The sequence below is a fragment of the Natrix helvetica genome (genome assembly GCF_964273705.1).
Source record: "Natrix helvetica genome assembly, chromosome: 2".
Classification (NCBI taxonomy): Eukaryota; Metazoa; Chordata; class Lepidosauria; order Squamata; family Natricidae; genus Natrix; species Natrix helvetica.
Genome location: NC_138552.1, coordinates 294,966,184 through 294,993,630, shown reverse-complemented (window position 1 = coordinate 294,993,630; position 27,447 = coordinate 294,966,184). Strand labels below are relative to the sequence as shown.

General features: G+C 46.5%; 1 protein-coding gene across 1 annotated transcript in view; it reads right to left on the bottom strand.

Moving 5' to 3' along the window:
- The window catches only part of LHFPL7 (LHFPL tetraspan subfamily member 7), a 78,486-nt gene that overhangs the window by 32,871 nt on the left and 18,168 nt on the right, over positions 1 to 27,447 (bottom strand). The window contains exon 2 of the mRNA XM_081945495.1: positions 15,276 to 15,414. Coding sequence (XP_081801621.1) covers positions 15,276 to 15,414 — 139 coding nt within the window. The remainder of the gene's footprint in view (positions 1 to 15,275; positions 15,415 to 27,447) is intronic.

Sequence of the window (27,447 nt, the reverse complement as noted above, 5' to 3'; positions counted from 1 at the left end):
GGATTCTGGGAGTGGAAGTCCACCCCTCTTAAACCATGCCGGCTGGGGGGATTCTGGGAGTAGACGTCCACCCCATCTTAAAGCCTGCTGGCTGGGGAATTCTGGTAATGGAAGCCTTCCCCTCTTAAAGCAGTTGACTGGGGAATTCTGGGAGATGAAGTCCCCCCCATCTTAAAGCATGCTAACTAGGGGATTCTGGGAGTGGAAGCCCACCCCTCTTAAAGCATGCTAACTAGGGAATTCTGGGAGTGGAAGTCCTCCCCTCTTAAAGCATCTTGGCTGGGGGATTCTGGGAGTGGAAGTCCTCCCCTCTTAAAGCATCCTGGCTGGGGGATTCTGGGAGTGGAAGCCCTCCCCTCTTAAAGCATGCTGGCTGGGGGATTCTGGGAGTGGAAGTCCATCCCTCTTAAAGCATGCTGGCTGGGGGATTCTGGGAGTGGAAGCCCTCCCCTCTTAAAGCATCCTGGCTGGGGAATTCTGGGAGTGGAAGTCCATCCCTCTTAAAGCATCCTGGCTGAGGGATTCTGGGAGTGGAAGCCCTCCCCTCTTAAAGCATCCTGGCTGGGGAATTCTGGGAGTGGAAGTCCTCCCCTCTTAAAGCATCTTGGCTGAGGGATTCTGGGAGTGGAAGCCCTCCCCTCTTAAAGCATCTTGGCTGGGGGATTCTGGGAGTGGAAGTCCTCCCCTCTTAAAGCATCCTGGCTGGGGGATTCTGGGAGTGGAAGCCCTCCCCTCTTAAAGCATGCTGGCTGGGGGATTCTGGGAGTGGAAGTCCATCCCTCTTAAAGCATGCTGGCTGGGGGATTCTGGGAGTGGAAGCCCTCCCCTCTTAAAGCATCCTGGCTGGGGAATTCTGGGAGTGGAAGTCCATCCCTCTTAAAGCATCCTGGCTGGGGGATTCTGGGAGTGGAAGCCCTCCCCTCTTAAAGCATCTTGGCTGGGGGATTCTGGGAGTGGAAGCCCTCCCCTCTTAAAGCATCCTGGCTGGGGGATTCTGGGAGTGGAAGCCCTCCCCTCTTAAAGCATCCTGGCTGGGGGATTCTGGGAGTGGAAGCCCTCCCCTCTTAAAGCATCTTGGCTGGGGGATTCTGGGAGTGGAAGTCCTCCCCTCTTAAAGCATCCTGGCTGGGGGATTCTGGGAGTGGAAGCCCTCCCCTCTTAAAGCATGCTGGCTGGGGGATTCTGGGAGTGGAAGTCCATCCCTCGTAAAGCATGCTGGCTGGGGGATTCTGGGAGTGGAAGCCCTCCCCACTTAAAGCATCCTGGCTGGGGAATTCTGGGAGTGGAAGTCCATCCCTCTTAAAGCATCCTGGCTGGGGGATTCTGGGAGTGGAAGCCCTCCCATCTTAAAGCATGCTGGCTGGGGGATTCTGGGAGTGGAAGTCCATCCCTCTTAAAGCATGCTGGCTGGGGGATTCTGGGAGTGGAAGCCCTCCCCTCTTAAAGCATCCTGGCTGGGGAATTCTGGGAGTGGAAGTCCATCCCTCTTAAAGCATCCTGGCTGGGGGATTCTGGGAGTGGAAGCCCTCCCCTCTTAAAGCATCTTGGCTGGGGGATTCTGGGAGTGGAAGTCCTCCCCTCTTAAAGCATCCTGGCTGGGGGATTCTGGGAGTGGAAGCCCTCCCCTCTTAAAGCATCCTGGCTGGGGAATTCTGGGAGTGGAAGTCCATCCCTCTTAAAGCATCCTGGCTGGGGGATTCTGGGAGTGGAAGCCCTCCCCTCTTAAAGCATCCTGGCTGGGGAATTCTGGGAGTGGAAGTCCATCCCTCTTAAAGCATCCTGGCTGGGGGATTCTGGGAGTGGAAGCCCTCCCCTCTTAAAGCATCCTGGGGCTGGGAAAAGCTGCTCTCAGCCAGCTGCCAAACCAGAAACTGAAATCTTCCCAGCATCTTGGCAGCAAAACAGCTCAATTAATATCCCACCCAACCAGCAAATCCAGTTCCAGCTGTGAAAAAGCTCCCAGATGCCTTTTTAGCTAATGGCCTCCAGCAACGATGATAAAAACAAAGTTTCCGGAGCGCATCCTTGAAAGAAACCATGGTTGAGAATGCGAATTGCCAAACAGGGCCAGGCTGGGGGAGGAGGGGGAGCAGGAACACCTGGGCTCCCTTCCCTTCTCCAAACCATTATTTCTTTCCTTATTCTTTTCAGATTATTTCTTTCCAAGCAGGTAGGAGAGACGGAGTCCTTGACTTACAGCCACTCGTTTAGTGACCATGTTTTGACAATGATCTGTCCCGCACACAAAACAGCTTCCTTAATTGTTGCCCAAGCTGCTGCCGAGACATACAGATAGTCCTCGTCTTACAATGGTCTGTTTAGTGACTGCTCCAAAGTGACAACTGTCCCCTGAAAAAAGTGACCCCCCGGCCACGTTTTTCCATACTTACAACCGTTGATCACGTGATCAAAATTTGACCACCTTGGTAACTGATTTCACACATCACAGGGTACGAAATTCATAAGCTTGCAGTGTCCCGAGGTTACGTGATCCCCTTTTACGACCGCCTAACAGGCCAAGTCAATGGGGGGGGGGGGGGAACCTGATTGACTTAACAACCTCCATTGCTAACTTAATAACAGCGGGGATTCACTTAACCACTGTGGCTAAGAAAGGTCGTAGAATGAGGCAAAAAGCTCACTTAACGACTGTCTTGCTCAGCAACAGAAATTTTGGGCTCCGTTGTGGTCGTAAGTCGAGGATTACCTGTAATCTTCCTTGCTCGGCTTTTAATTCCTTTATTTACCAATACATCTATCATTTAACAACCGCGGTGAGGTCGTCCTGTACCCCCGTTTGTTTAGGGGTGGTTTGAAGTTACCACGGCACTGAGAAATGTGACTTATAACAGCTTTTCACACTTATGGGATTTGCAGTCAGGTGACGAAAATTTAGATGCTTGGCAACTGACTCATATTTATGACGGTCGCAGTATCCCGCAAATGTCACCTTTTTTTCCAGTGCGGTTGCAACTTCCAACAATCCTTAAATGGACCGCTGTAATATAATACAATACAATAGCAGAGTTGGAAGGGAACTTGGAGGTCTTCTAGTCCAACCCCCTGCCTAGGCAGGAAACCCTATACCGTTTCAGACAAATGGCTATCCAACATCTTCTTAAAGACTTCCAGTGTTGGGGCATTCACAACTTCTGGAGGCAACTTCTGTTCCACTATTTTATTCTATTTTATTATTGTTATTATATTTTCTATCTTCTATTCCATATTTATTCTATGCTACTATTCTGTTCTATTCTTATTCTATTCAATTATTCTATTTAATTATTCTATTCTATTTTATTTTCCATTCTATTCTATTCTATAAAATAGTAGAGTTGGAAGGGACCTTGGAGGTCTTCTAGTCCAATCCCCTGCCTAGGCAGGAAACCCTATACCGTTTCAGACAGATGGCTCTCCAACATCTTCTTAAAGACTTCCAGTGTTGGGGCATTCACAACTTCTAGAGGCAACTTCTGTTCCACTGATTAATTGTTCTCACTGTCAGGAAATTTCTCCTCAGTTCTAAGTTGCTTCTCTCCTTGATTAGTTTCCACCCATTGTTTCTTGTTCTGCCCTCAGGTGCCTTGGAGAATAGCTTGACTCCCTCTTCTTTGGGGCAACCCCTGAGATATTGGAAGACTGCTATCCTGTCTCCCCTAGTCCTTCTTTCTCTTAAGCTAGACCTACCCAGTTCCTGCAACCGTTCTTCATATGTTTTAGTCTCCAGTCCCCTAATCCTCTTTGTTGCTCTTCTCTGCACTCTTTCCAGAGTCTCCACATCTTTTCTACATCGTGGTGACCAGAACTGAATGCAGTATTCCAAGTGTGGCCTCACCAAGGCCTTATAAAGCGGCATCAACACTTCACGTGATCTTGATTCTCTCCCTCTGTTGATGCAGCCTAGAACTGTGTTGGCTTTTTTGGCAGCTGCTGCACACGGCTGGCTCCTATTTAAATGGTTGTCCACTAGGACTCCCAGATCCCTTTCACAGTTACTACTGTTGAGCAAGGTACCACCTATACTGTACCTGTGCATTCCGTTTTTGTTGCCTAAATGTAGAACCTGACTCTTTTTAGGGGTTGCTTTTCTTTTCCTTGCAAGCCATCCCGAGTCACACTGGTGAGAGGGGCAGCTCTCGAAATACGTTTAAGAAGTAAAAAAAGAAAACCACAGAAACGCACTTCAGCTCTGTTGGCTAGAGATCTGCAGCTGTTACACTGAAAGCTTTCAGTGGGCACCAGGTTGGGGAAGGCGCCCATTCTTAGCAACTACGCTCTATGGTGTGCGTTGCCGGGCAAGAAACAAAAAATAATAATAATAATCCATTTATTCTGCAAAAAGAGAAGAAGAAGAAATGGGACTCGCTGTCATCCACCATCCGTCACTGCTGGAGTGAAAATGCTTCTTTTGTTTTGAAGAGGCAATTCCTGCTTTTGAAGAATAGATGCAGAGAGAGAGAGAGAGAGAATTGCAAGCTGTTGTAAGGCTGCGGGCTCCTGGGCGCTGTCTGAGCTTGGTGATTTTCTTGCAGACGTTTTATGACCCAACTAGGAAACATCATCAAGTGCCATCTCTGAAGACGCCTGAATCGGTTGGGTTGCTTCGAGGAGGCTGAATTCATAGAAAATATTTGGAACTGGCCCAAAGTTCACCACATTTTTTTCCCCTGGAACCGGAGAGTTCCGCTGGTTTTGAATAATTTTTAAGAAAACCCCACTCCCTCCCAGCACTGATGACGTTACCTAGTTGGGTCATGAAACGTCTGCAAGAAAATCACCAAGCTCAGAGAGCAACAAGGATTTGACTGGCGCCATCTTCCTCCTCCTTCTCCTCCTCCTCCTCCTCCTCTTTTTCCTCCTCCCCTTCCTCCTCCTCCTCCTCTTTTTCCTCCTCCTCTTCCTCCTCCTCTTTTTCCTCCTTCTCTTCCTCCTCCTCTTCTTCCTCTTCCTCCTCCTCTTTTCCCTCCTCCTCCTTCTCCTCCTCCTTCTCCTCCTCCTTCTCCTCTTCCTCCTTCTCCTTCTCCTCCTCTTTCCCCTCCTCCTCTTTCCCCTCCTCCTCTTCCTCCTCTTTCCCCTCCTCCTCTTCCTCCTCCTCCTCCTTCTTCCTCCTCAGAGGGCATCAAGGACCTCACAGTTCTCCTCCTCTTCCTCCTTCTCTTCCTTCTCCCTGCAACCTCCCCTCCATTCCAGCCCTGATGACGTTACCTAGTTGGGTCATGAAACGTCTGCAAGAAAATCACCAAGCTCAGAGAGCAACAAGGATTTGACTGGCGTCATCTTCCTCCTCCTCCTCCTCCTCCTTCTCCTCTTCCTCCTCCTCCTTCTCCTCCTCCTCCTCCTCTTTCCCCTCCTCCTCTTCCTCCTCCTCCTCTTCTTCCTCTTCCTCCTCCTCTTTCCCCTCCTCCTCTTCCTCCTCCTCCTCCTTCTCCTCTTCCTCCTCCTCCTCTTCCTCCTCCTTCTCTTTCCCCTCCTCCTCTTCCTCCTCCTCCTTGCACCTCCCTTTCATTCCAGCCCTGATGACATTACCTAGCTGGGTTATGAAACGTCTGCAAGAAAACCACCCAAGCTCAGAGAGCATCAAGGACCCCACAGCTCAAGCAGGAACGACTACTCATCTCTTCTCTTGGGGTTGTTTACTGCTTGCTTGGCGGCTTTAACCTTAACCTCGGTGTCTATCTCTGCTTGTCTGAATCCCGATTGCTGTTTTCCCAGCCCCAGCCCTGCTTTCCACACAGACAAACACACCTTCTTCCTGCCCCGCCATAAAGTCAAACCAAGCTCCCTGGGAGAAAGCAGTTTCCGCGGGGAAGCAGAATCCGCACCCAGCACGGCAGCACCGAGACTCCCCGACGGGGGGAGGGTGGGGGCGGCGGCATATTTCAAGCTATTAAACGCCCAGCCACCGCCAGCCATCTGCTAACTCTCTTTGCAAAGCTACCTCTGGATAATGCAATAAAACCAAAACAGAAGCGGAGGGGGGGGAAGGGAGAAGGAAGCCCCCCCTCCCTCCCCACACTTCCCGCGACTCATAATTCATTCCCAAAAGTAATTACGGTTTTTATATCCCTCTCGGAAGGCAGAAGGCTCTGCACGGTTTTATTGGCTCGCCAGCTCCTCTGCCAAGGTCATCCAGCAAAGGAGCGTATCCACCGCACCAGCGTTTAAAAAAAAGAGAAAATTGGATACCGGCAGTCTTCGACATACAACCGTTCGTGGAGTGAGTGTTCGAGGCTACGACGGCGCTGAAAAAAAACAACGACTTAGGACCGTTGACCACATATACGATTGTTTCAGCATCCCCATGATTGTGCGATCAAAATTCAAATTTTGTCCCGCCTTAGGCTTGAAAGTCAACTGGGTGACTTTGGGCCAATCACCAGGCGGCTGGGAGTTCTAGTCCCGCCTTAGGCTTGAAAGTCGGTTGGGTAACTTTGGGCCAATCACCAGGAGGCTGGGAGTTCTAGTCCCACCTTAGGCTTGAAAGTCGGCTGGGTGACTTTGGGCCAATCACCAGGCGGCTGGGAGTTCTAGTCCCGCCTTAGGCTTGAAAGTCGGCTGCGTGACTTTGGGCCAATCACCAGGCGGCTGGGAGTTCTAGTCCCACTTTAGGCTTGAAAGTTGGCTGGGTAACTTTCGCCAATCACCAGGAGATGGTGAGTTCTAGTCCCACCTTAAGCATGAAAGTCAACTGGGTGACTTTGGGCCAATCACCAGGCAACTGGGAGTTCTAGTCCTGCCTTAGGCATGAAAGCCAGCTGGGTGACTTTGGGCCAATCACCAGGCAACTGGGAGTTCTAGTCCCACCTTAAGTGTGAAAGCTGGCTGGGTGACTTTGGGCCAATCACCAGGAGTCTGTGAGTTCTAGTCCCGCCTTAGGTGTGAAAGCTGGATGGGTGATTTTGGGCCATTCACCAGGAGACCGGGAGTTCTAATCCCAATTTAAGCATAAAAGCCAGCTGGGTGACTTCGGCCCAGTCCCTCTCTCTCTGCCCAAACCACCTCACAGGGCTGTTGTGAGGAAAATAGGAGGAAGAAGAAGAAGTGCCTGATATATTGGCCCTCTTGAGTTATTCATAAAAACAATAAAAGCGAGATACAAATAAACAAACAAACACCAGGCCTTAAGATGAGATCATGGCGCCTGAATTGGAAGCAGCTGGCACGAGATTAAAATTAGAATTAGTTCTACTTGGACTATCGTGGCCCACTTCTTCAGTCCCCAGAAGATGACCAACTCACCTCTGGCACCGTCCTTACACAAAAGAGCACACCCAGTTGTTATTCGGTGCGGTTCACCAGTAAAAGGCCAGCTGCTTGGGAGACGCAGCTCCAGATGTGCTGGCTGGTCAGCGCCCCAGACACATCTGGAGTGGGATTAGTTCAGAAGAGGCCGCAGCCTGCACATCTGTCCCATCGGCTAAAATAAACCGAGCGTGCCGCAACCTTTACAGGAAAAAAAAATCCCTTATTCGTGTTTTTTTCCAAATCTTTTTCAGAACAACGGAACAATTTTTTCCAAAACGCCTAATTTTCCTAAATTTGGGGGAAATTTTCCTAAGTTCCAAACATGAATTGTACGCAGTTCTCGACCTACGACCACAGTTGAGGCCTTCCATTGCTAAGCGAGTCTTTGATTTTACAACCGTTTTTTTGTCACGGTTGTTAAGTGAATCACAGCCACTAGGAAGAAAAGCCGGCTGTTGTTAAGCAAATCTGGCTTCGCCATTGACTTGGGGAAATCATCAATGGCGATCCTGGGATACTGCCACCATTATAAACGTGAACCGGTTACCATGTGCCTTGGGATTGTGGGGATAATGCAAGCGTCATAAGTGCGAGGACCGGTACCAAGTACATTTTTACAATGCTGTTCTAACTTTGAACGGTTAAAAAACTTAATTCAAAGTACACTTATTCCTTAATTTAGGACCCCAAGCGAGCTTAATATTTTTGTTGCTAAGTGAAGCATTTATTAACTGAATGTTGTCCTATTTTACGTCCTTTCTTGCCACAGTTGTTAAGTGAATTACGCCACTTGTTAAGTTAGTCACACGGCTATTAAATGAATCTGGCTAAGAAAAACTGTTGCTAAGTGAGTTCAGCCCCATTGCAGGACCTTTCTTGCCACAGTTGTTAAGTGAATCACTCCAGTTGTTAAGTTAGTCACACGGTTGTTAAATGAATCTGGCTAAGAAAAACTGTTGCTAAGTGAGTTCAGCCCCATTGTGGGACCTTTCTTGCCACAGTTGTTAAGTGAATCACTCCAGTTGTTAAGTTAGTCACACGGTTGTTAAATGAATCTGGCTAAGAAAAACTGTTGCTAAGTGAGTTCAGCCCCATTGCAGGACCTTTCTTGCCACAGTTGTTAAGTGAATCCCTCCAGTTGTTAAGTTAGTCACACGGTTGTTAAATGAATGTGGCCAACCAAGACAGTAGCTAAGTGAGTTTTGACCCATTTTACGACCTTTCTTACCACAAGCATTAAGTGAACCACTGCAGTTGTTAAATTAGCAAAACAGTTGTGAAATGAATCTGTCTTCCCCATGGATTTTGCTTGTCAGAAGGTCGCAAAAAAGGACACGGCGATGTTACAACGGTCGTAAGTGTGAAAAACGACCCTATATCACTTTTTTCAGTATCGTAACTTTGAACAATCACTAAATTAACTGCTGTTAAGTCGAAAACAAGCTGTACTTTTTAAAAATAGGGGGAAAAGAAAGATGATTTTTTTAAATAAAATTAGGAAACCAGGCGCCTCTCTCAAAACCAGGCGCCATTCTCGTCTTCCTTCAAACTAATTTTAGTCCCTGTTTGCATTTTTTGGACCGAAGCCTGCAAGAAAATTATTTCGGGAAGCAAACAGGAAGAAAAGTTTTCCCTCCCTCCTTGCAGATGTCCAAGGAAAGGGGAAGGATCCAAAATACACTCTGCAAAGTGTATACTGTAAATAATATACAGATACTCCTCGACGTACGACCAAAACTGAGCCCAAAATTTCTGTCGCTAAGCAAGACAATGGCTAAGTGTGTTTCGCCCCGTTTGACAGTCGTTAAGGGAATCGCTGCCGTTCTTAAGTCAGGAAGGCGGTTGTTAAATGAATCTGGCTTCCCCATGAATTTTGCTCGGCCGGAAGGGGGGGATCGCGTGACCTCGGGACACTGCGACCGTCATAAATACGAGTCGGTCGAATTTGGATCACATGACCGTGGGGAATGCTGCAATGGTCGTAAGTGTGAAAAACGTCCTACGGCACCTTTTCTCAGTTGCAAGGTTGTATTCTTACCCCCTTTAAGAATTGTACGGTTGTTAACACCATCCACCCATTTTCAAATATTGCAGGAAAACTGAAACTCCAGACTAGCAGGATTTCATTAAAACAAAAATGAGGAGGGGGTAATTGTTAATTCGCAGGGATTGCAAATGAAAAATATCTTGGATCTTTCATTATTTCCATCCACTTAAAAAAAAAATTTCACCAGCTTCCCCAAAATCAATTAAAATAACAGAGTTGGAAGGGACCTTGGAGGTCTTCTAGTCCACCCCCCCTCCTGCTCAAGCAGGAGACCCTACACCACTTCAGATAAAAGGTAGTCCAGCATCTTCTTAAAAGTGTTTCAGCCTTCACAACTTCTCACTCAGCAACATAAATTTTGGGTTCCATTGTGGTCGCAAGTCGAGGACTACCTGTGGCCTGCTTTGGGATGGTCGCAAGTCGAGGACTACCTGTGGCCTGCTTTGAGATGGGATGCTATGGAAGGACGAATTGATTTGCTGAACCAAAGGATTGATTTACAACCTGCACCCAAAGTAATAACAACCCGTGTTACCAGCTTAACAACAGCAGTGATTCGCTTAACGACTGTGGTCGTAAGTCGAGGACTGCCTGTATCTAGGGCAGCTGTTTGCCCCCAGCCAAGAAGGCTCACTCCGGCAGAGCATTTCATAGCAGGAACCAGTGACGCAAGCAAAACCCAGAGTTGTGAGGCTACACAATGGCCTGGTGACAGGTTGTGACAGCCGCTGCCTGGCCCTCTGCACAGGAAACACAACAATGAAATTGCCCCCGATGGGAATTCTGGCAGGTCGGTCACAAGGGCAGGCATCGCAGTTAAGGATCGCACTGAATGATAATAGAATGGAACGGAACGGAACAAAACAGAAGAAAACAGAATAGAATAGAGAATGGAATGGAATAGAATAGAAATTAGAATAGCAAATAGAATAGAATAGCAATTGGAACAGAATGGAATGGAATAGAAAAGGATAGAAAAGAATGGAAAAGAATAGAAATTAGAACAGAATAGAAAGTGGAAAGAGCAGAATAGAATATAGAGTAGAATAGAAATTAGAATAGAATAGAAATTGGAAAGAGCAGAATAGAATCGAATATAGAATACAATAGAATAGAATAGAAATTAGAATAGCAAATAGAATAGAATAGCAATTGGAATAGAATGTAATGGAATAGAATAGAATAGAATAGAATAGAATAGAATAGAATAGAATAGAAATTAGAGTAGAGCAGAAGAGAACAGAATAGAAAATGGAATGAAATGGAATAGAAAAGAATATAAAGAATAGAATAGAAATTAGAATAGCAAATAGAATAGAATAGCAATTGGAATAGAATGTAATGGAATAGAATAGAAAAGAATAGAATAGAATAGAAATTAGAGTAGAGCAGAAGAGAACAGAATAGAAAATGGAATGAAATGGAATAGAAAAGAATATAAAGAATAGAATAGAAATTAGAATAGCAAATAGAATAGAATAGCAATTGGAACAGAATGGAATGGAATAGAAAAGAATAGAAAAGAATGGAAAAGAATAGAAATTAGAACAGAATAGAAAGTGGAAAGAGCAGAATAGAATATAGAATAGAATAGAAATTAGAATAGAATAGAAATTGGAAAGAGCAGAATAGAATCGAATATAGAATAGAATAGAATAGAAATTAGAATAGCAAATAGAATAGAATAGCAATTGGAATAGAATGTAATGGAATAGAATAGAAAAGAATAGAATAGAATAGAATAGAATAGAATAGAAATTAGAGTAGAGCAGAAGAGAACAGAATAGAAAATGGAATGAAATGGAATAGAAAAGAATATAAAGAATAGAATAGAAATTAGAATAGCAAATAGAATAGAATAGCAATTGGAATAGAATGTAATGGAATAGAATAGAAAAGAATAGAATAGAATAGAAATTAGAGTAGAGCAGAAGAGAACAGAATAGAAAATGGAATGAAATGGAATAGAAAAGAATATAAAGAATAGAATAGAAATTAGAATAGCAAATAGAATAGAATAGCAATTGGAACAGAATGGAATGGAATAGAATAGAATAGAAAAGAATGGAAAAGAATAGAAATTAGAACAGAATAGAAAGTGGAAAGAGCAGAATAGAATAGAATATAGAATAGAATAGAATAGAAATTAGAATTGAATAGAGTAGATTAGAACAGAACAGAACAAAACAGAACAGAATTAGAACAGAACAGAACAGAATAGAGAATGGAATGGAATAGAAAAGAATAGAAATAAGAATAGTGTTAGATACCAGAATCGGTTACAATGGTTTCCACCTTGGTCCTCTGTTCCGGCGGGAACAGAGATTCAACCTGATTGGTCGAAGGGTCTGAGTGCTCCCTATAAAAGGGCTGCTGTCAGACTGAACCTTCGCGGGATTGTACATAGTTGCTACTGAGTTAATAAAGAGCTGTTGTTGCCTAAGCCTCAGTGTGCCTTTCCTTTACTCGATCTAACAAATAGAATAGAATAGAAATTAGAATAGCAAATAGAAATTAGAATAGCAAATAGAATAGAATAGCAATTGGAATAGAATGGAATAGAATAGAAAAGAATAGAAATTAGAGTAGAATAGAGTAGAATAGAACAGAACAGAATAGAATAAGAAATAATAGAATAGAATAGCAATTAGAATAAAATGGAATAGAATAGAGAATAGAAAAGAAAATAGGATAGGGTAGGATAGGGTAGAATAACATAGTTGGAAGGGACCTTGGAGGTCTTCTAGTCCAACCCCCTGCCTAGGCAGGAAACCCTATACCGTTTCAGGCAAATGGTTATCCAACATCTTCTTAAAGACTTCCAGTGTTGGGGCATTCACAACTTCTGGAGGCAACTTCTGTTCCACTGATGAATAGTTCTAACTGTCAGGAAGTTTCTCCTCAGTTCTAGGTTTCTTCTCTCCTTGATTAGTTTCCATCCATTGAATCAGAATAGAGTTGGGACCTTGGAGGTCTTCTAGTCCAACCCCCTGCCTAGGCAGGAAACCCTATACCGTTTCAGACAGATGGCTATCCAACATCTTCTTAAAGACTTCCAGTGTTGGGGCATTCACAACTTCTGGAGGCAATTTCTGTTCCTCTGATTAATTGTTCTCACTGTCAGGAAATTTCTCCTCAGTTCTAAGTTGCTTCTCTCCTTGATTAGTTTCCACCCATTGCTTCTTGTTCTACCCTCGGGTGCCTTGGAGAATAGTTTGACTCCCTCTTCTTTGTGGCAACCCCTGAGATATTGGAAGACTGCTATCCTGTCTCCCCTAGGCCTTCTTTTCATTAAACTAGACATACCCAGTTCCTGCAACCATTCTTCGTATGTTTTAGTCTCCAGTCTTCATATGTTTTAGTCTCCACCAGATGGCACGCAATCCATCGCACCAACCATTCAATAGGTCAGGGATGGTGAACCTTTTTGGCATCGAAAAGGGAGAGCATGTGCACACTCGTCTGGGACGCAACCCGGAAGAGGAGCTGCGAAGTGGAGCATTTTCCGGAAAATGTGGAAAACGTACGTCTGGTGGGCACGGGCGAGTGCCGGCCAGATGGACTTCCGGTTACTGGAGCACATGCACGTGGAACGATCAGCTGGCCGACGCACATGCTCAGGCCGGAAAATGGGAGACCAGTTCTTCCCAGTTTCCAGCACTGCTGCATGGACGCACAAAGGCCAGCTGATCGCCGCATGCATGCCAGAAACGCGGAAGAGGACCGGGTGACGCGTGCGCTGGGCAACATGGTTCCGTGTGCCACTTTGGACACATGTGCCATAGGTTTGCCATCATGGCAATAGCTCTAAGAGTAAAGCAAAATCGAGTTTTGAGCAAAAACTGGTGGACAATTGTTTCTTCAGAGTAACAGAATAACCGAGTGGGAAGGGATCTTGAAGGTGTTCTAGTCCAACCCCAACCCCTGCTCTGGCACAAAACCTTCAGAGAGAGGGAGGATGGTATCCTTGAGTTAAAACCACAATTGGGACCAGAATTCCCATTGCTAAGCAAGACTTGGTGGTTAAGTGAGTCACTCACGATTTTACAACCATTTTGCCACAGGTGTTAAGCAAATAACTGAAGTTGTTAAGTGAATCATATGGTTGTTAAGCAAATTTAGTCCCGTCCCCCCCCAATGTCTTTGTTGGAGGTAGGATTCAAATGGCAATCCCGTGGCCCTGTGACCTTGTTACGATGGTCACAAGTGTGAGGACCAGTTGCAAATCACTTTTTTCAATGAACGGCTTTGAAAGGCTGCTAAATGGATAGCAGGAAGCCAAGAACTGATATACAAACACAGAGACATTTTGAATGACAGATGTCCTGCTTGAAACCACACTATATGTCTAATTCTCATCTTATTCATATTACTTTAGACTTCTGAACATGCTCTGCCTGCAGGGATATTATTGGGATTTAATTTAAAATAGTGAGCAATATACATTCAGCAGGGCAGTATGACTCTCTATTTAGAAAGCAGGAAGGGGTTAAGAACAGGCAAAATCAAATGCAGAATTAGACCACTGTTTTTCAGACTTGGCCCTTTTAAGATGGATAAACTTCAACTCCCAGAATTCCTCAGCCATCATGCTTTAAGATGGCTGGACTTCAACTCCCAGAATTCCTCAGCCACACGCTTTATGGCTGGACTTCCATTCCCAGAATTCCCCAGCCAGCATTCTTTAAAATGGCTGGACTTCAACTCCCAGAATTCCTCAGCCAGCATGCTTTAAGAGGGGTGGACTTCAGCTCCCAGAATTCCTCAGCCAGCATGCTTAAATATGGCTGGACTTCCACTCCCAGAATTCCCAAGCCAGCATGCTTTAAAATGGCTGGACTTCAACTCCCAGAATCCCTCAGCCAACATGCTTTAAGGTGAGTGGACTTCCACTCCCAGAATTCCTCAGCCAGCATGCTTTAAGAGGGGTGGACTTCAGCTCCCAGAATTCCTCAGCCAGCATGCTTAAATATGGCTGGACTTCCACTCCCAGAATTCCCAAGCCAGCATGCTTTAAAATGGCTGGACTTCAACTCCAGAATCCCTCAGCCAACATGCTTTAAGGTGAGTGGACTTCCACTCCCAGAATTCCTCAGCCAGCATGCTTTAAGAGGGGTGGACTTCAGCTCCCAGAATTCCTCAGCCAGCATGCTTAAATATGGCTGGACTTCCACTCCCAGAATTCCCAAGCCAGCATGCTTTAAAATGGCTGGACTTCAACTCCCAGAATCCCTCAGCCAACATGCTTTAAGGTGAGTGGACTTCCACTCCCAGAATTCCTCAGCCAGCATGCTTTAAGAGGGGTGGACTTCAGCTCCCAGAATTCCTCAGCCAGCATGCTTAAATATGGCTGGACTTCCACTCCCAGAATTCCCAAGCCAGCATGCTTTAAAATGGCTGGACTTCAACTCCCAGAATCCCTCAGCCAACATGCTTTAAGGTGAGTGGACTTCCACTCCCAGAATTCCTCAGCCAGCATGCTTTAAGAGGGGTGGACTTCAGCTCCCAGAATTCCTCAGCCACACGCTTTAATATGGCTGGACTTCCACTCCCAGAAGCCACCATCCAAAATGCTTTAAGATGGCTGGACTTCCATTCCCAGAATTCCCCAGCCAGCATTCTTTAAGATGGGTGGACTTCCACTCCCAGAAGCCCCCATCCAAAATGCTTTAAGATGGCTGGACTTCCATTCCCAGAATTCCCCAGCCAGCATTCTTTAAGATGGGTGGACTTCCACTCCCAGAAGCCCCCATCCAAAATGCTTTAAGAGGGGTGGAACTCAGCTCCCAGAATTCCCCAGCCAGCAGGCTTTGAGGTGGGTGGACCTCAACTGGCTGGGGGAATTCTGGGAGTTGAAGTCCATCCCTCTTAAAGTGGACTCATTTGAAAAACACCAATCGGGGTCAGTTACAGTAGATAGTCGAGATCGGAGATGCTTGTGCAAATTCCCTGAAACAAAGCTACAGGATTGTGACCCACTTACCGGCCGCTGTCTGAATGTACCCAGCCAGGGTGCAGAGCCGTCTCTCACACTGACCGCTGGGAAGGAAGAGGACGATGACCGCCAGCAGGGCGCTGAAAGCCAAAAGGGCACAACCGCCCAGACACAACACCGCACTGGTCTGGAAATAAAACAGGCAGAGCTTTGGTTACAGACTGTCGTATGAATGCAGAACCCGCAAGTGGTCCCATCATCCCCAGCCCTTTGGGCGCGTGTCAGGAAAGAACGGAATGAAATGGAAATAGAAATAGTGGAAAGAATAGAATGGAATAGAATAGAATAGAATAGAATAGAATGGAATGGAATGGAATGGAATGGAAATAGAAATAGTGGAAAGAATAGAATAGAATGGAATGGAATAGAATAGAATAGAATAGAATGGAATGGAATGGAAATAGAAATAGAAATAGAAATAGTGGAAAGAATAGAATAGAATAGAATGGAATGGAATGGAAATAGAAATAGAAATAGTGGAAAGAATAGAATAGCATAGAATGGAATAGAATAGAATAGAATGGAATGGAATGGAATGGAATGGAATGGAAATAGAAATAGAAATAGTGGAAAGAATAGAATAGAATAGAATGGAATGGAATGGAAATAGAAATAGTGGAAAGAATAGAATAGAATAGAATAGAATGGAATGGAATGGAAATAGAAATAGAAATAGTGGAAAGAATAGAATAGAATGGAATGGAATGGAATAAAAATAGTGGAAAGAATAGAATAGAATAGAATAGAATAGAATAGAATGGAATGGAATGGAATGGAATAGAATAGAAATAGTGGAAAGAATAGAATAGAATAGAATGGAATGGAATGGAATAGAAATAGTGGAAAGAATAGAATAAAATAGAATAGAATGGAATGGAATGGAAATAGTGGAAAGAATAGAATAGAATGGAATGGAATGGAATGGAAATAGAAATAGTGGAAAGAATAGAATAGAATGGAATGGAATAGAAATAGTGGAAAGAATAGAATAGAATAGAATAGAATAGAATAGAATAGAATGGAATGGAATGGAATAGAAATAGTGGAAAGAATAGAATAGAGCGGAATAGAACAGAATAGAAATAAGTGGAAAGAATAGAACAGAACAGAACAGAACAGAATAGAAATAGTGGAAAGAATAGAATAGAATAGAAGAGTTGGAAGGGACCTTGGTGGTCTTCTAGTCCAACCCCCTGCTTAACAGCCTGGAGACTGAAACATACAAAGGAAGGTTGCAGGAACTGGGCCTGGCTAGTCTAGAGAAAAGAAGGACCAGGGGAGACAGGATAGCAGTCTTCTAATATTTGAGGGGCTGCCCCAAAGAATAAAGGGGGGGGGTCAATTTGTTCTCCAAAGCATCAGAAGACAAGACGAGACCCAACGGAGGGCAACTTAATCAAGGAGAGAAACAACCTGGAATTAGGTAGCAACTTCCTAACAGTGAGGGCAATTAACCAGTGGAACAGCTGGCCACCAGAAGCTGTGGGAGCTCCATCACTGGAGGTTTTTAAGAAGAGACTGGACAGCCACTTGTCTCAAATGGTATAGGGTCTCCTGCTTGAGCAGGGGGTTGGACTAGAGGACCTCCAAGGCCCCTTCCAGCTCTATTATGATTGATTGATTGATTGAACCATTCAAAGTTACGATGGATCCCCCCAAAAAACGACTCACAACCCAGATTCGAAATACTGACATCTACCCCCTGGGCAACCGGCCTGCATTTATGACCGTTTGCAATCTCCTCAGGTAACATAACCACCATTTACAGGCAGTCCTCGACTTACAACAGTTCGTTTAGTGACCGTTCCAAGTTACAACGGAACAGAAGTGGCTTATGGCCATGGTTCACCCTCATGACTGTTGCAGCATTCCCTTAGTCCCACGACCAAAATTCAGACGCTTGGCAACTGACTCGTATTTTGTGACCTTCTCACCGGCAAAGTCAAGGGGGAAATTGGATTCCCTTAAGAACCGGGTTGCGAATTAAACGACCGCAGTGCTTCGCTTAACGACTGCGGCAAATGAAGCCGTAAAAACGGGGCAAGATGCACTTAGCAATTGTCTTGCTTAGCGATGGAAATTTTGGCCTCCATTGCAGTCATAAGCCGAGGATGAACTGAATTCGGAGATTCAGGATATCGGGGGGTGTTGTGCATCCAGGAATACGGTAGTTTCCTCCCCCCCCCTCACCACCCGATGATGTTGCCAGGGCTTAAGCATCCGGCGAAATCTATTGCCCACGGTTCAGCCGTCGCTGGCTCCCCGGAGTAATTAAGATGCCTTGGCAGGACGATAATCGGAAATGTATTACATGCATGGTGGGATTAAGGATCGAACACGAGCGCCCATTAAAAGCCGACGTTGCAATTGGCTGCTTTCTCAGAACGAGCTGTTGCCAACGCCACCAGCCGCATCCAAATGCTTCTTAATTAAAAAAGAAACACGCTCCGGCGGAGAAGCCCCGGCTGCTGACAACGGGAGTCCCGCTGCCAAGGAACGGCAGCTGTGAGTGAGTGAGAGCGCGCTGTGATGGAGCCCGTTTAAAACATGGGAGATCCGGTGCCGAGAAGGTGAAGATGTCGGGGAAGGAAGGTTGGGGTGGCGAGGCGGCGACGCCCACAGAAAGGGGGATGTCCGACAGGGGTGGATTCTAGCCGGTGTTACTGCCGGTTCGCTCGTGGGCGTGCTTCGGGCGCTGGATGCTGCATTGTTCTGCGCCTACACATAACTTAAAAACAAGATGGCGGCGCCTACTGGGGGCTATCGGGGAACTGGTTTAGAGGCATGGCCAGCCTGGGTCGCTGCTGGTTCTGCGACCTAGGCTGGCATACCAATACTGGTTCGATCGAACTGAGCCAAACTGGTAGGAATCCACCTCTGATGTCTGACCTGTGAACTCTGCTGTGAACTCTGTAGGCATCAGGAAGGGCAGCCAGCCAGTAAATGCTCAGCTCCATACGGCGCCTGCGGGACCTCCACAGAGCAGCTGGGGTGTCACAGGGTGGTAGCGTATTGTGCATGGTTGTGCATTGTGCATGCCTGGCCCCCTCGCAGTGTACCAGTTGCAATGGGATCCGGAACCCACCACTGGCCAGAACTCAGAAGAGCAACAGGCAATGGCTTGCGTGCCTGGAGAGATGGCTCTGTATATACAATACAATACAATAGCAGAGTTGGAAGGGACCTTGGAGGTCTTCTAGTCCAACCCCCTGCCTAGGCAGGAAACCCTATGCCATTTCAGACAAACAGCTATCCAACATCTTCTTAAAGACTTCCAGTGTTGGGGCATTCACAACTTCTGGAGGCAACTTCTGTTCCGCTGATTAATTGTTCTAACTGTCAGGAAATTTCTCCTCAGTTCTAAGTTGCTTCTCTCCTTGATTAGTTTCCACCCATTGCTTCTTGTTCTACCCTCAGGTGCCTTGGAGAATAGCTTGACTCCCTCTTCTTTGTGGCAACCCCTGAGATATTGGAAGGCTGCTATCATGTCTCCCCTAGTCCTTCTTTCTCTTAAGCTAAACATACCCAGTTCCTGCAACCGTTCTTCATATGTTTTAGTCTCCAGTCCCTTAATCATCTTTCTTGCTCTTCTCTGCACTCTTTCTAGAGTCTCAGCATCTTTTTTATATCGTGGCGACCAAAACTGAATGCCGTATTCCAAGTGTGGCCTTACCAAGGCCTTATAAAGTGGTATTAACCCTTCATGTGACACTGTGTGCCAGTTCCAGCACACAGTTCCTCATGACAGAGCTGCCGCAACGAAGAAATTATCATCTCACATATCTTAAAATGGCCAAGACTGAAAAACACGAATCTAGCACTCCCATAGATGCAGGAGAGTATTTTTTGAAGCCAACTAATCTTGCTAACTTTCCTTTCCTTTTCCCTCCCCCCCCCTTTTTTTTTTTTAATTGTTGGCAGAAAGATTTAAAGGACTTCCAAAACCACCCACCGCTGCGGTGCGAATTCCGTACGCTGGGTTTTAAGTGTGACAGATGTTTTCACGTATCGGAATCTTAGAAAAACTATTTGGCTGAAGTCCCCAGGCTGAAGCGGACGAGCAGCAAACGAGAGAGAGCAGAGCAAGCGTTGAACGGTGGCGGGATGAATTTCTCTTGCAAAGAACGGAGTTCTGGCAGATGTGGGGGAAACAGATGTGGCTGAGCTAATGGAGCACTCACAAAATCAGCTCTTTGAATCGTCCTCGGAAACCAACTGGCAACTAGCACAGTGCTCAACATGAGCCTGGCCTAATATTTCTTATTTATTTCTTTATTTGTATCCCGCCTTTATTATTTTTACAAATAACTCATGGCGTCGAACATACAGTATCTAACACATCTTCCTCCTGCGAGGAGTAACAACCCTGTGAGGTGCGTTGAGATGAGAGAGAGAGTGTTTGGGCCAAAGTCACCCAAGCTGGCTTTCATGATGAAACTGAGACTAGAACTCACTGTTTCTTGGTGATTGGCCCGAAGTCGCCCAGCTAGTTCCATGCCTAAAGTGGAACTAGAACTCACTATCTCCTGGTGATTGGCCCAAAGTTACTCAGCCAACTTTCACGCCTAACAGAGGACTAGAATTCTGTCTCCTGGTGATTGCCCCAGAGTCACCCAGTTGGCTTTCATGCCTAAGGCAGGACTAGAACACATTGTCTCCTGGTGATTGGTCCAATGTTACTCAGCCATCTTTCATGCCTAAGGCAGGACTAGAACTCATGGTGATTAGTCCAAAGTCAGCCAGCCAGCTTTCATGAGTAACACGGGACTAGAACTCTCTGTCTCCTGGTGATTGGCCCAGAATCACTCAGTTGGCTTTCATGCTTAAGGCAGGACTTGAACTCACGGTCACCTGGTGATTTATCCAAAGTCACCCAGCTTGTTTTCATGGTTAAGGTGGGACTAGAACTCCATGTTTCCATGTGATTGATCCAAAGTCACCGTCTCCTGGTGATTTGTCCACAATTACCCAACCAGCTTTCCTGTCTAAGGCGCGACTAGAACGTACTGTTGATTTTAAGTTACAAGAGCACTGGGAAAAAAGGGATTCTCGTCTCCCTTTGCAACAGAAATTGTGGTCGTAAATCGAGGACCACCTGTAAAATCCCTCTTCTGTCTGATGATGATTAGAACTATAGTTCCAACAAGCCCAGATGGTGCTAATTGGAGGGTGGGGTGGGTGTTTTGGGGGCGGCCTTCCTCTAGTGGAATATAATTCATCTAAACTCACAGATGGTTGCTGAGCAAGCCCACTGGAACGAGCTGATTAACTTGATGAATTCATCAAAAGGACACAGCGAGAAAAATAGTCCCGAGATCGCAGAGGTGGGCGCGAAGCTTAAAAGAGAATCCCCTCTAGCTCCACCCACAGCTTACTTCAGCTCCACCCACTCAGCCCTTTGAGGGACAGTTGGCAACGGGATGTGAGACTGGCCTCGGAAGACGGGAAGAGAAGACACCTAGGAAATGATGAGAAGGCGAGAAGGTTGTAGAGAGTGTGGTGGCACAACAGTTCCCACGTCACCTGGAGGAAATTGACTATCTAGATCCGCACCAGTCCGGTTTCCGGCCCGGTCACAGCACGGAGACGGCCTTGGTCGCGTTGGTGGATGATCTCTGGAGGGCCAGGGATGGGGGTTGTTCCTCCCTCCTGGTCCTATTAGACCTCTCAGCTGCTTTTGATACCATCGACCATGGTATCCTACTGCGCCGTCTGGAGGGGTGAGGGGCACCGTTTTACGGTGGTTCTGCTCCTACCTCTCCGGCCGGACACAATGCGTGTTGGCAGGGGAGGAGAGGTCGACCCTGAGGCCGCTCACTTGTGGGGTGCCACAGGGATCGGTCCTCTCGCCTCTCCTGTTCAACACATATATGAAGCCGCTGGGTGAGATCATTCGTGGTTTCGTGGTCGAATACCATCTGTACGCTGATGATACGCAGCTGTACATCTCCACCCCGAACCACCCCAACGAGGCCGTTGAAGTGATGTCCCGGTGCTTGGAAGCCGTACGGGTCTGGATGGGAAACTACAGACTCAAACTCAACCCCTCCAAGACGGAGTGGCTGTGGCTACCGGCACCCCGGTTCAACCAGTGGGTTCCATTGCTGGCCATTGGGGGCGAGCAACTGGCCCCCGTGGAGCGGGCGCACAATTTGGGCGTCCTCCTAGATGCCCGGCTGTCGATGGATGACCATGTGGCAGCCGTGGCGAGGGGGGCGTTCCACCAGGTCCGCCTGGTGCGCCAATTGCACCCCCTATTGGACCGGGACGCCCTTCGCACAGTCACTCATGCGCTGGTGACGTCCCGTCCGGACTACTGCAACGCTCTCTACATGGGGCTCCCCTTGAGATGCACCCGAAGACTACAGTTGGTCCAGAATGCGGCCGCGCGGGTGATTATGGGGAGTACTAGATACTCCCATATAACACCTCTCCTGCGCGAGCTGCATTGGCTTCCTGTGGTCTATCGGGTGCGTTTCATGGTGTTGATTACCATCTTCAAAGCGCTCCATGGCACAGGACCTAGCTACTTGCGGGATCGCATCCTGCCCCATACATCCATGCGACCAATTCGCTCTCACAGGGAGGGACTCCTCCGGGTGCCGTCCACCAAGCAATGCCAGCTGGTGACGCCCAGGAGTAGGGCCTTCTCTGTGATGGGCTCAACCCTCTGGAATGACCTCCCCCCCGATATTAGAACCACCATTGATCTCCGCTCCTTCCGCAAGAAACTCAAGACCCACCTGTTCCAATTAGCTGGCCTGGCCCATTTATAGTCCTATTCTTTAATCCTCCTGGCAGTTATTTTAATTTTGGGGTAGATTTTGGGGTAGATTTTAATGTTGTTCCTAATTTTATCATTACTGTACAGTTTGTATATCGCCTCCTCTATGTATATGTATGTATATGGTGTTTTAACTCTGACTGTACACCACCCCGAGTCCCTTCGGGGAGAGGGAGCGGTTTATAAATCTAAATAAAGTAAAGTAAAGTAAAGAGATAAAAGGAAGAGATTCCCACAATTGAACAACGGACAGAGGGAAAAACTTAGAAAGGATCCGTCCTAACTAATCAGGCGCAGAAAAAGAGACGGCGGGAGATTAGTGCTCTTCTGACTGAGGCTTCCCAAGAGCCTGAAGCAAACTCCTGGTCCCGACAAAAAACCCTTTTATTAATTGACTGTGAATTCTGCTCCTTCCCATCCAGCAAAGTCTTTCCAGGGAGGATTTACAGTCACAGACCTTCTCTGGCTTGGAGAGCTGCCAGGCCGACATCTGCAGAACTTGGCCAGGAGTCTCGGAGTCACGAACCAATGAAGTGAAATAATGGTCTCCTGCAAGCTCCACTCCCCTTTCGCTCCTCTTTTATTTCCTCTGGGAGGGGCCATTCATCGTCCACCTGTGGCCTCACTCCCAAGTCGATCCCTGTTCTTTAGCCGTTCCCTTCGTCTGGCAACTCTGCGCATGCGCACACTGGGAACAGGCTCCAGCTGTTCTTCTGCCCCACTGATCTCTGACTCCAAAGGCAGCTGATAACTGCCGGACGGCTCTGCCCGCCCCTCTGCCTCCGACACAGAGCCCTCCTCAGAGCCTTCCCCAGACTCCAGGACCCACATTCGCTTAACCCCGCCTGATTCACTTAATGACCATAGTGATTTGCTTCGTAATAGTGCCGAGAAAAAATGGTAGAATAGGGGGAGAAGCTCACTTCACAACTGCCTTGGAAAGCAATGGAAATTTTGAGCCCCGTTACCGTCGTCGTACGTTGAGGATTATCTCTTAAAAGCATTTGGAGTGGTATGTTTGGGGGGAAAACGAGCCCATCTGGGAATTGGAGAAACAAAAGACTGTATATATATATATATATATATAGCGGAAAGGTTGGTCTAAAAATTATTTTGATGCCGTTCCAGCATTCCAGAAATGTTTTTGAGTTGAAAATAGCCTTATTTTCCTTTGAAACACCTGCTTTGCATGAGTAGCGTGGCAAGATCAAAACTCTCTGGGAAAACGGCTGTTTCAAAGGTGGAAACAACTGTTCGAAATTAGCCGAGGTTTGCTAATTTCTGCTTCCCGAGATCCCAACTTTGGTTTTCAGCCAATTTTTTTTTAAAAAAAACAGAATAACCTTGAAAATAAAAGCAAAGTTGGGGTTCAGGACAGGGGTGGGATTGAAAAATCTGAGCAACCAGTTCGCTACCCGGGTGCTGGGTGGGTGTGGGCATGGCAGGCATGGCCTACCCACCATCCTGCTCCAAGGGGGGGGTTGTTTTCGCCCTCCCCAGGGTTCCCCCTCCCTTTTCTCGAGCCTCCGGGAGAGTGAAAACGGCCTTCCATGGGCTCCGGAGGCGTTCCAGAGGCGAGAGACGTGCCCATTTCAGGACTTCCGGAGCATTCCGGAAGCCCATTTTTTGCCCTTCAAGGCTCTGGAGGCTTTCTTCGAGCCTCTGGGAGGGTGAAGATGGCCTCTCCCGAGCTCCGGAGGCCCTCCAGAGGCTGGAAATGGGCCTATTTCTGGACTTCCAGAACGGAGGCCCGTTTTTTGCCGTTCAGGACGCCGGAGGCTTTTCTTGAGCCTCCGGAAGGGCGAAAACAGCCTCCCCCGGGCTTCAGAGGACTTTTGGAACCGGAAATGGACCCATTTCTGGACTTCCAGAACATTCAAGAGGTCCGTTTTTCACCCCTAAAGGCTCTGTAGGGTTTGTTTGAGCCTCCGGGAGGGTAAAAATGGCCTCCCCCACGCTCTGGAGGCCAGAAAGGCCCGTTTCTGGACTTCAGGGAGGCCTGTTTTTTACCCTCCCAGAGCCTCCAGGCGGGCCTTACACTTAACCTGGCATCCAAAACGGGCTGCGTGGAGACTCCAGGGAAGGGCAGAGCGGGGCCAGTCAGTCTTTTCAATACAATACAATACAATACAATACAATACAATACAATACAATACAATACAATACAATACAATAGTAGAGTTGGAAGGGACCTTGGAGGTCTTCTAGTCCAACCCCCTGCCTAGGCAGGAAACCCTATACCGTTTCAGACAAATGGCTATCCAACATCTTCTTAAAGACTTCCAGTGTTGGGGCATTCACAACTTCTGGAGGCAACTTCTGTTCCACTGATTCATTGTTCTAACTGTCAGGAATTTTCTCCTCAGTTCTAAGTTGCTTCTCTCCTTGATTAGTTTCCACCCATTGCTTCTTGTTCTACCCTCAGGCGCCTTGGAGAATAGCTTGACTCCCTCTTCTTTGTGGCAACCCCTGAGATATTGGAAGACTGCTATCATGTCTCCCCTAGTCCTTCTTTCTATTAAACTAGACATCTTCAATTCCAGCAACCGTTCTTCATATGTTTTAGTCTCCAGTCCCCTAATCCTCTTTCTTGCTCTTCTCTGCACTCTTTCTAGAGTCTCCGCATCTTTTCTACATCGTGGAGACCAAAACTGAATGCAGAATTCCAAGTGTGGCCTTACCAAGGCCTTATAAAGTGGTATTAACACCTCATGTGAACTTGATTCTATCCCTCTGTTGATGCAGCCTAAGTCAAGGACCAGCTGCAATTGAGTCAGAAGGGACCTTGGGAGGTCATCTAAACATACCCAGTTCCTGCAACCGTTCTTCGTATGTTTTAGCCTCCAGTCCCCTAATCATCTTCGTTGCTCTTCTCTGCACTCTTTCTAGAGTCTCCACATCTTTTCTACATTGTGGCGACCAGAACTGAATGCCATATTCCAAGTGTGGCCTTACCAAGGCATTATAAAGTGGTATTAACACTTCACGTGATCTTGATTCTCTCCCTCTGTTGATGCAGCCTAGAACTGTGTTGGCTTTTTTGGCAGCTGCTGCACACGGCTGGCTCCTATTTTTCAATTACTGGTTTGGCAAACCAGATGTAAAATTAGTACCCGCTTCTCCCGAAGCGGTCCGAATCCACTGAATCCCACCCCTGGTTCAGGATAACACTCATAGGATCCACCTTCAAATTTGTCTCTGGGAATTTTGCTTTTCGGCTTATAGGTAAGTCCGCATCTCTTGCCTTGACCACATCTGCTTGATTTCATAGCTCCATTTATTGCGTGAACGGGGAAACTGGGGTTTATCCAACTAACTATGTTTCCTAGAAATCTCTCATGGAAAGACCCAGAGAAAACAATGGGTGGAAACTAATGAAAGAGAGAAGCAACCTAGAACTAAGGAGGAATTTCCTGACAGTTAGAAGAATTAATCAGTGGAACAGAAGTTGCCTCCAGAAGTTGTGATTGCTTCAACACTGGAAGTCTTTAAGAAGATGTTGGATAGCCATTTGTCTGGAACGGTATAGGGTTTCCTGCCTAGGCAGGGGGCTGGACTAGAAGACCTCCAAGGTCCCTTCCAACTCTGCTATTGTATTATTGTATTAATGAAAAGAAGGACCAGGGGAGACATGATAGCAGTCTTCCAATATCTCAGGGGTTGCCACAAAGAAGAGGGAGTCAAACTATTCTCCAAGGCACTTAAAGTCAGGACAAGAAGCAATGGGTGGAAACTAATCAAGGAGAGAAGCAACTTAGAACTGAGGAGAAATTTCCTGACAGTTAGAACAATTAATCATTGGAACAGAATTGCCTCCAGAAGTTGTGAATGCCCCAACACTGGAAGTCTTTAAGAAGATGTCTGATAGGCTCTTGTCTGAAACGGTATAGGGTTTCCTGCCTAGGCAGGGGGTTGGACTAGAAGACCTTCAAGGTCCCCTCCAACTCTGTTACTCTATTCTAAAAGGCAGACAAAGGATTCCAAATTCTTCTACATCTTTTAACAATACAATTTTTTTTAAAAACAGAAAAACCAGCTTTCTCATCACAACTGTTACCGCAAATGTTTAAAATGCTGACCTTTGTGAGGGGGGAGGGAATCCTAAAATGGTCCTTCCTTCTTTTTTTAACAAATCTTTTTTTAGTCTTTTATGACGGACAAAGAAAGGAAAGATTTGCAAGGTTAGAAACGGAAAGGGAGTAGGGAAGACAGGAAAAGGGCAGGTCACCCCAAAGCATCGAAAGGATGGGTGGAGGATACATATGGATGAAAAAAACCACACACACTCCCCCCCCCCGTCCCAATATATTGTTTAAAAAAAGGAAACAAACCCTCAGCCCGTAAAATAAGGAATTAAAAAAGAATTAGTCAGGTTGGGGGGAAAAAGCAAAGATGTGATGTTTGCATAAACAAAATAAAAAGTAAAAAATATAATAAGTGGGGGGGGGGGAAACATCCCAAAAAAAAGGATTCTAATCAGGGATATGCAGCTGCCCGAAACAAGGATTTACGGTCTCTGCCCCAATGCCTGTAGAAATTACAGCGGATTGCACTTGGAATACTGCATTCAGTTCTGGTCGCCACGATGTAAAAAAGATGTGGAGACTCTAGAAAGAGTGCAGAGAAGAGCAAGAAAGATGATTAGGGGACTGGAGGCTAAAACATATGAAGAACGGTTGCAGGAACTGGGTATGTTTAGCTTAAGAGAAAGAAGGACTAGGGGAGACATGATAGCAGTCTTCCAATATCTCAGGGGTTGCCCCAAAGAAGAGGGAGTCAAGCTATTCTCCAAGGCACCTGAGGGTAGAACAAGAAGCAATGGGTGGAAACTAATCAAGGAGAGAAGCAACTTAGAACTGAGGAGAAACTTCCTGACAGTGAGAACAATTAATCAGTGGAACAGAAGTTGCCTCCAGAAGTTGTGAATGCCCCAACACTGGAAGTCTTTAAGAAGATGTTGGATAGCTATTTGTCTGAAACGGTATAGGGTTTCCTGCCTAGGCAGGGGGTTGGACTAGAAGACCTCCAAGGTCCCTTCCAACTCTACTATTGTATTGTATTGTATTGTGTACTGGCTCAAAGCCACCCAATCATCTTTCATGCAAAGGTGGGACTAGAACTCACAGTCTCCTCATAATTGGCCCAAAGTCACTCAACCGCTTTTGTGCCTAAGGCAGAACTAGAACTCACCATCTCCTGGGTACTGGCTCAAAGCCACCCAGTCATCTTTCATGCAAAGGTGGGACTAGAACTCACAGTCTTCTGGTGATTGGTCCAAAGTCACCTAGCCATCTTTCATTCAAAGGTGGGTCTAGAACTCACAGCCTTCTGGTGAGTTTGAGGTCTGTGTCAAAACAGACTGATTGGATCATGCTG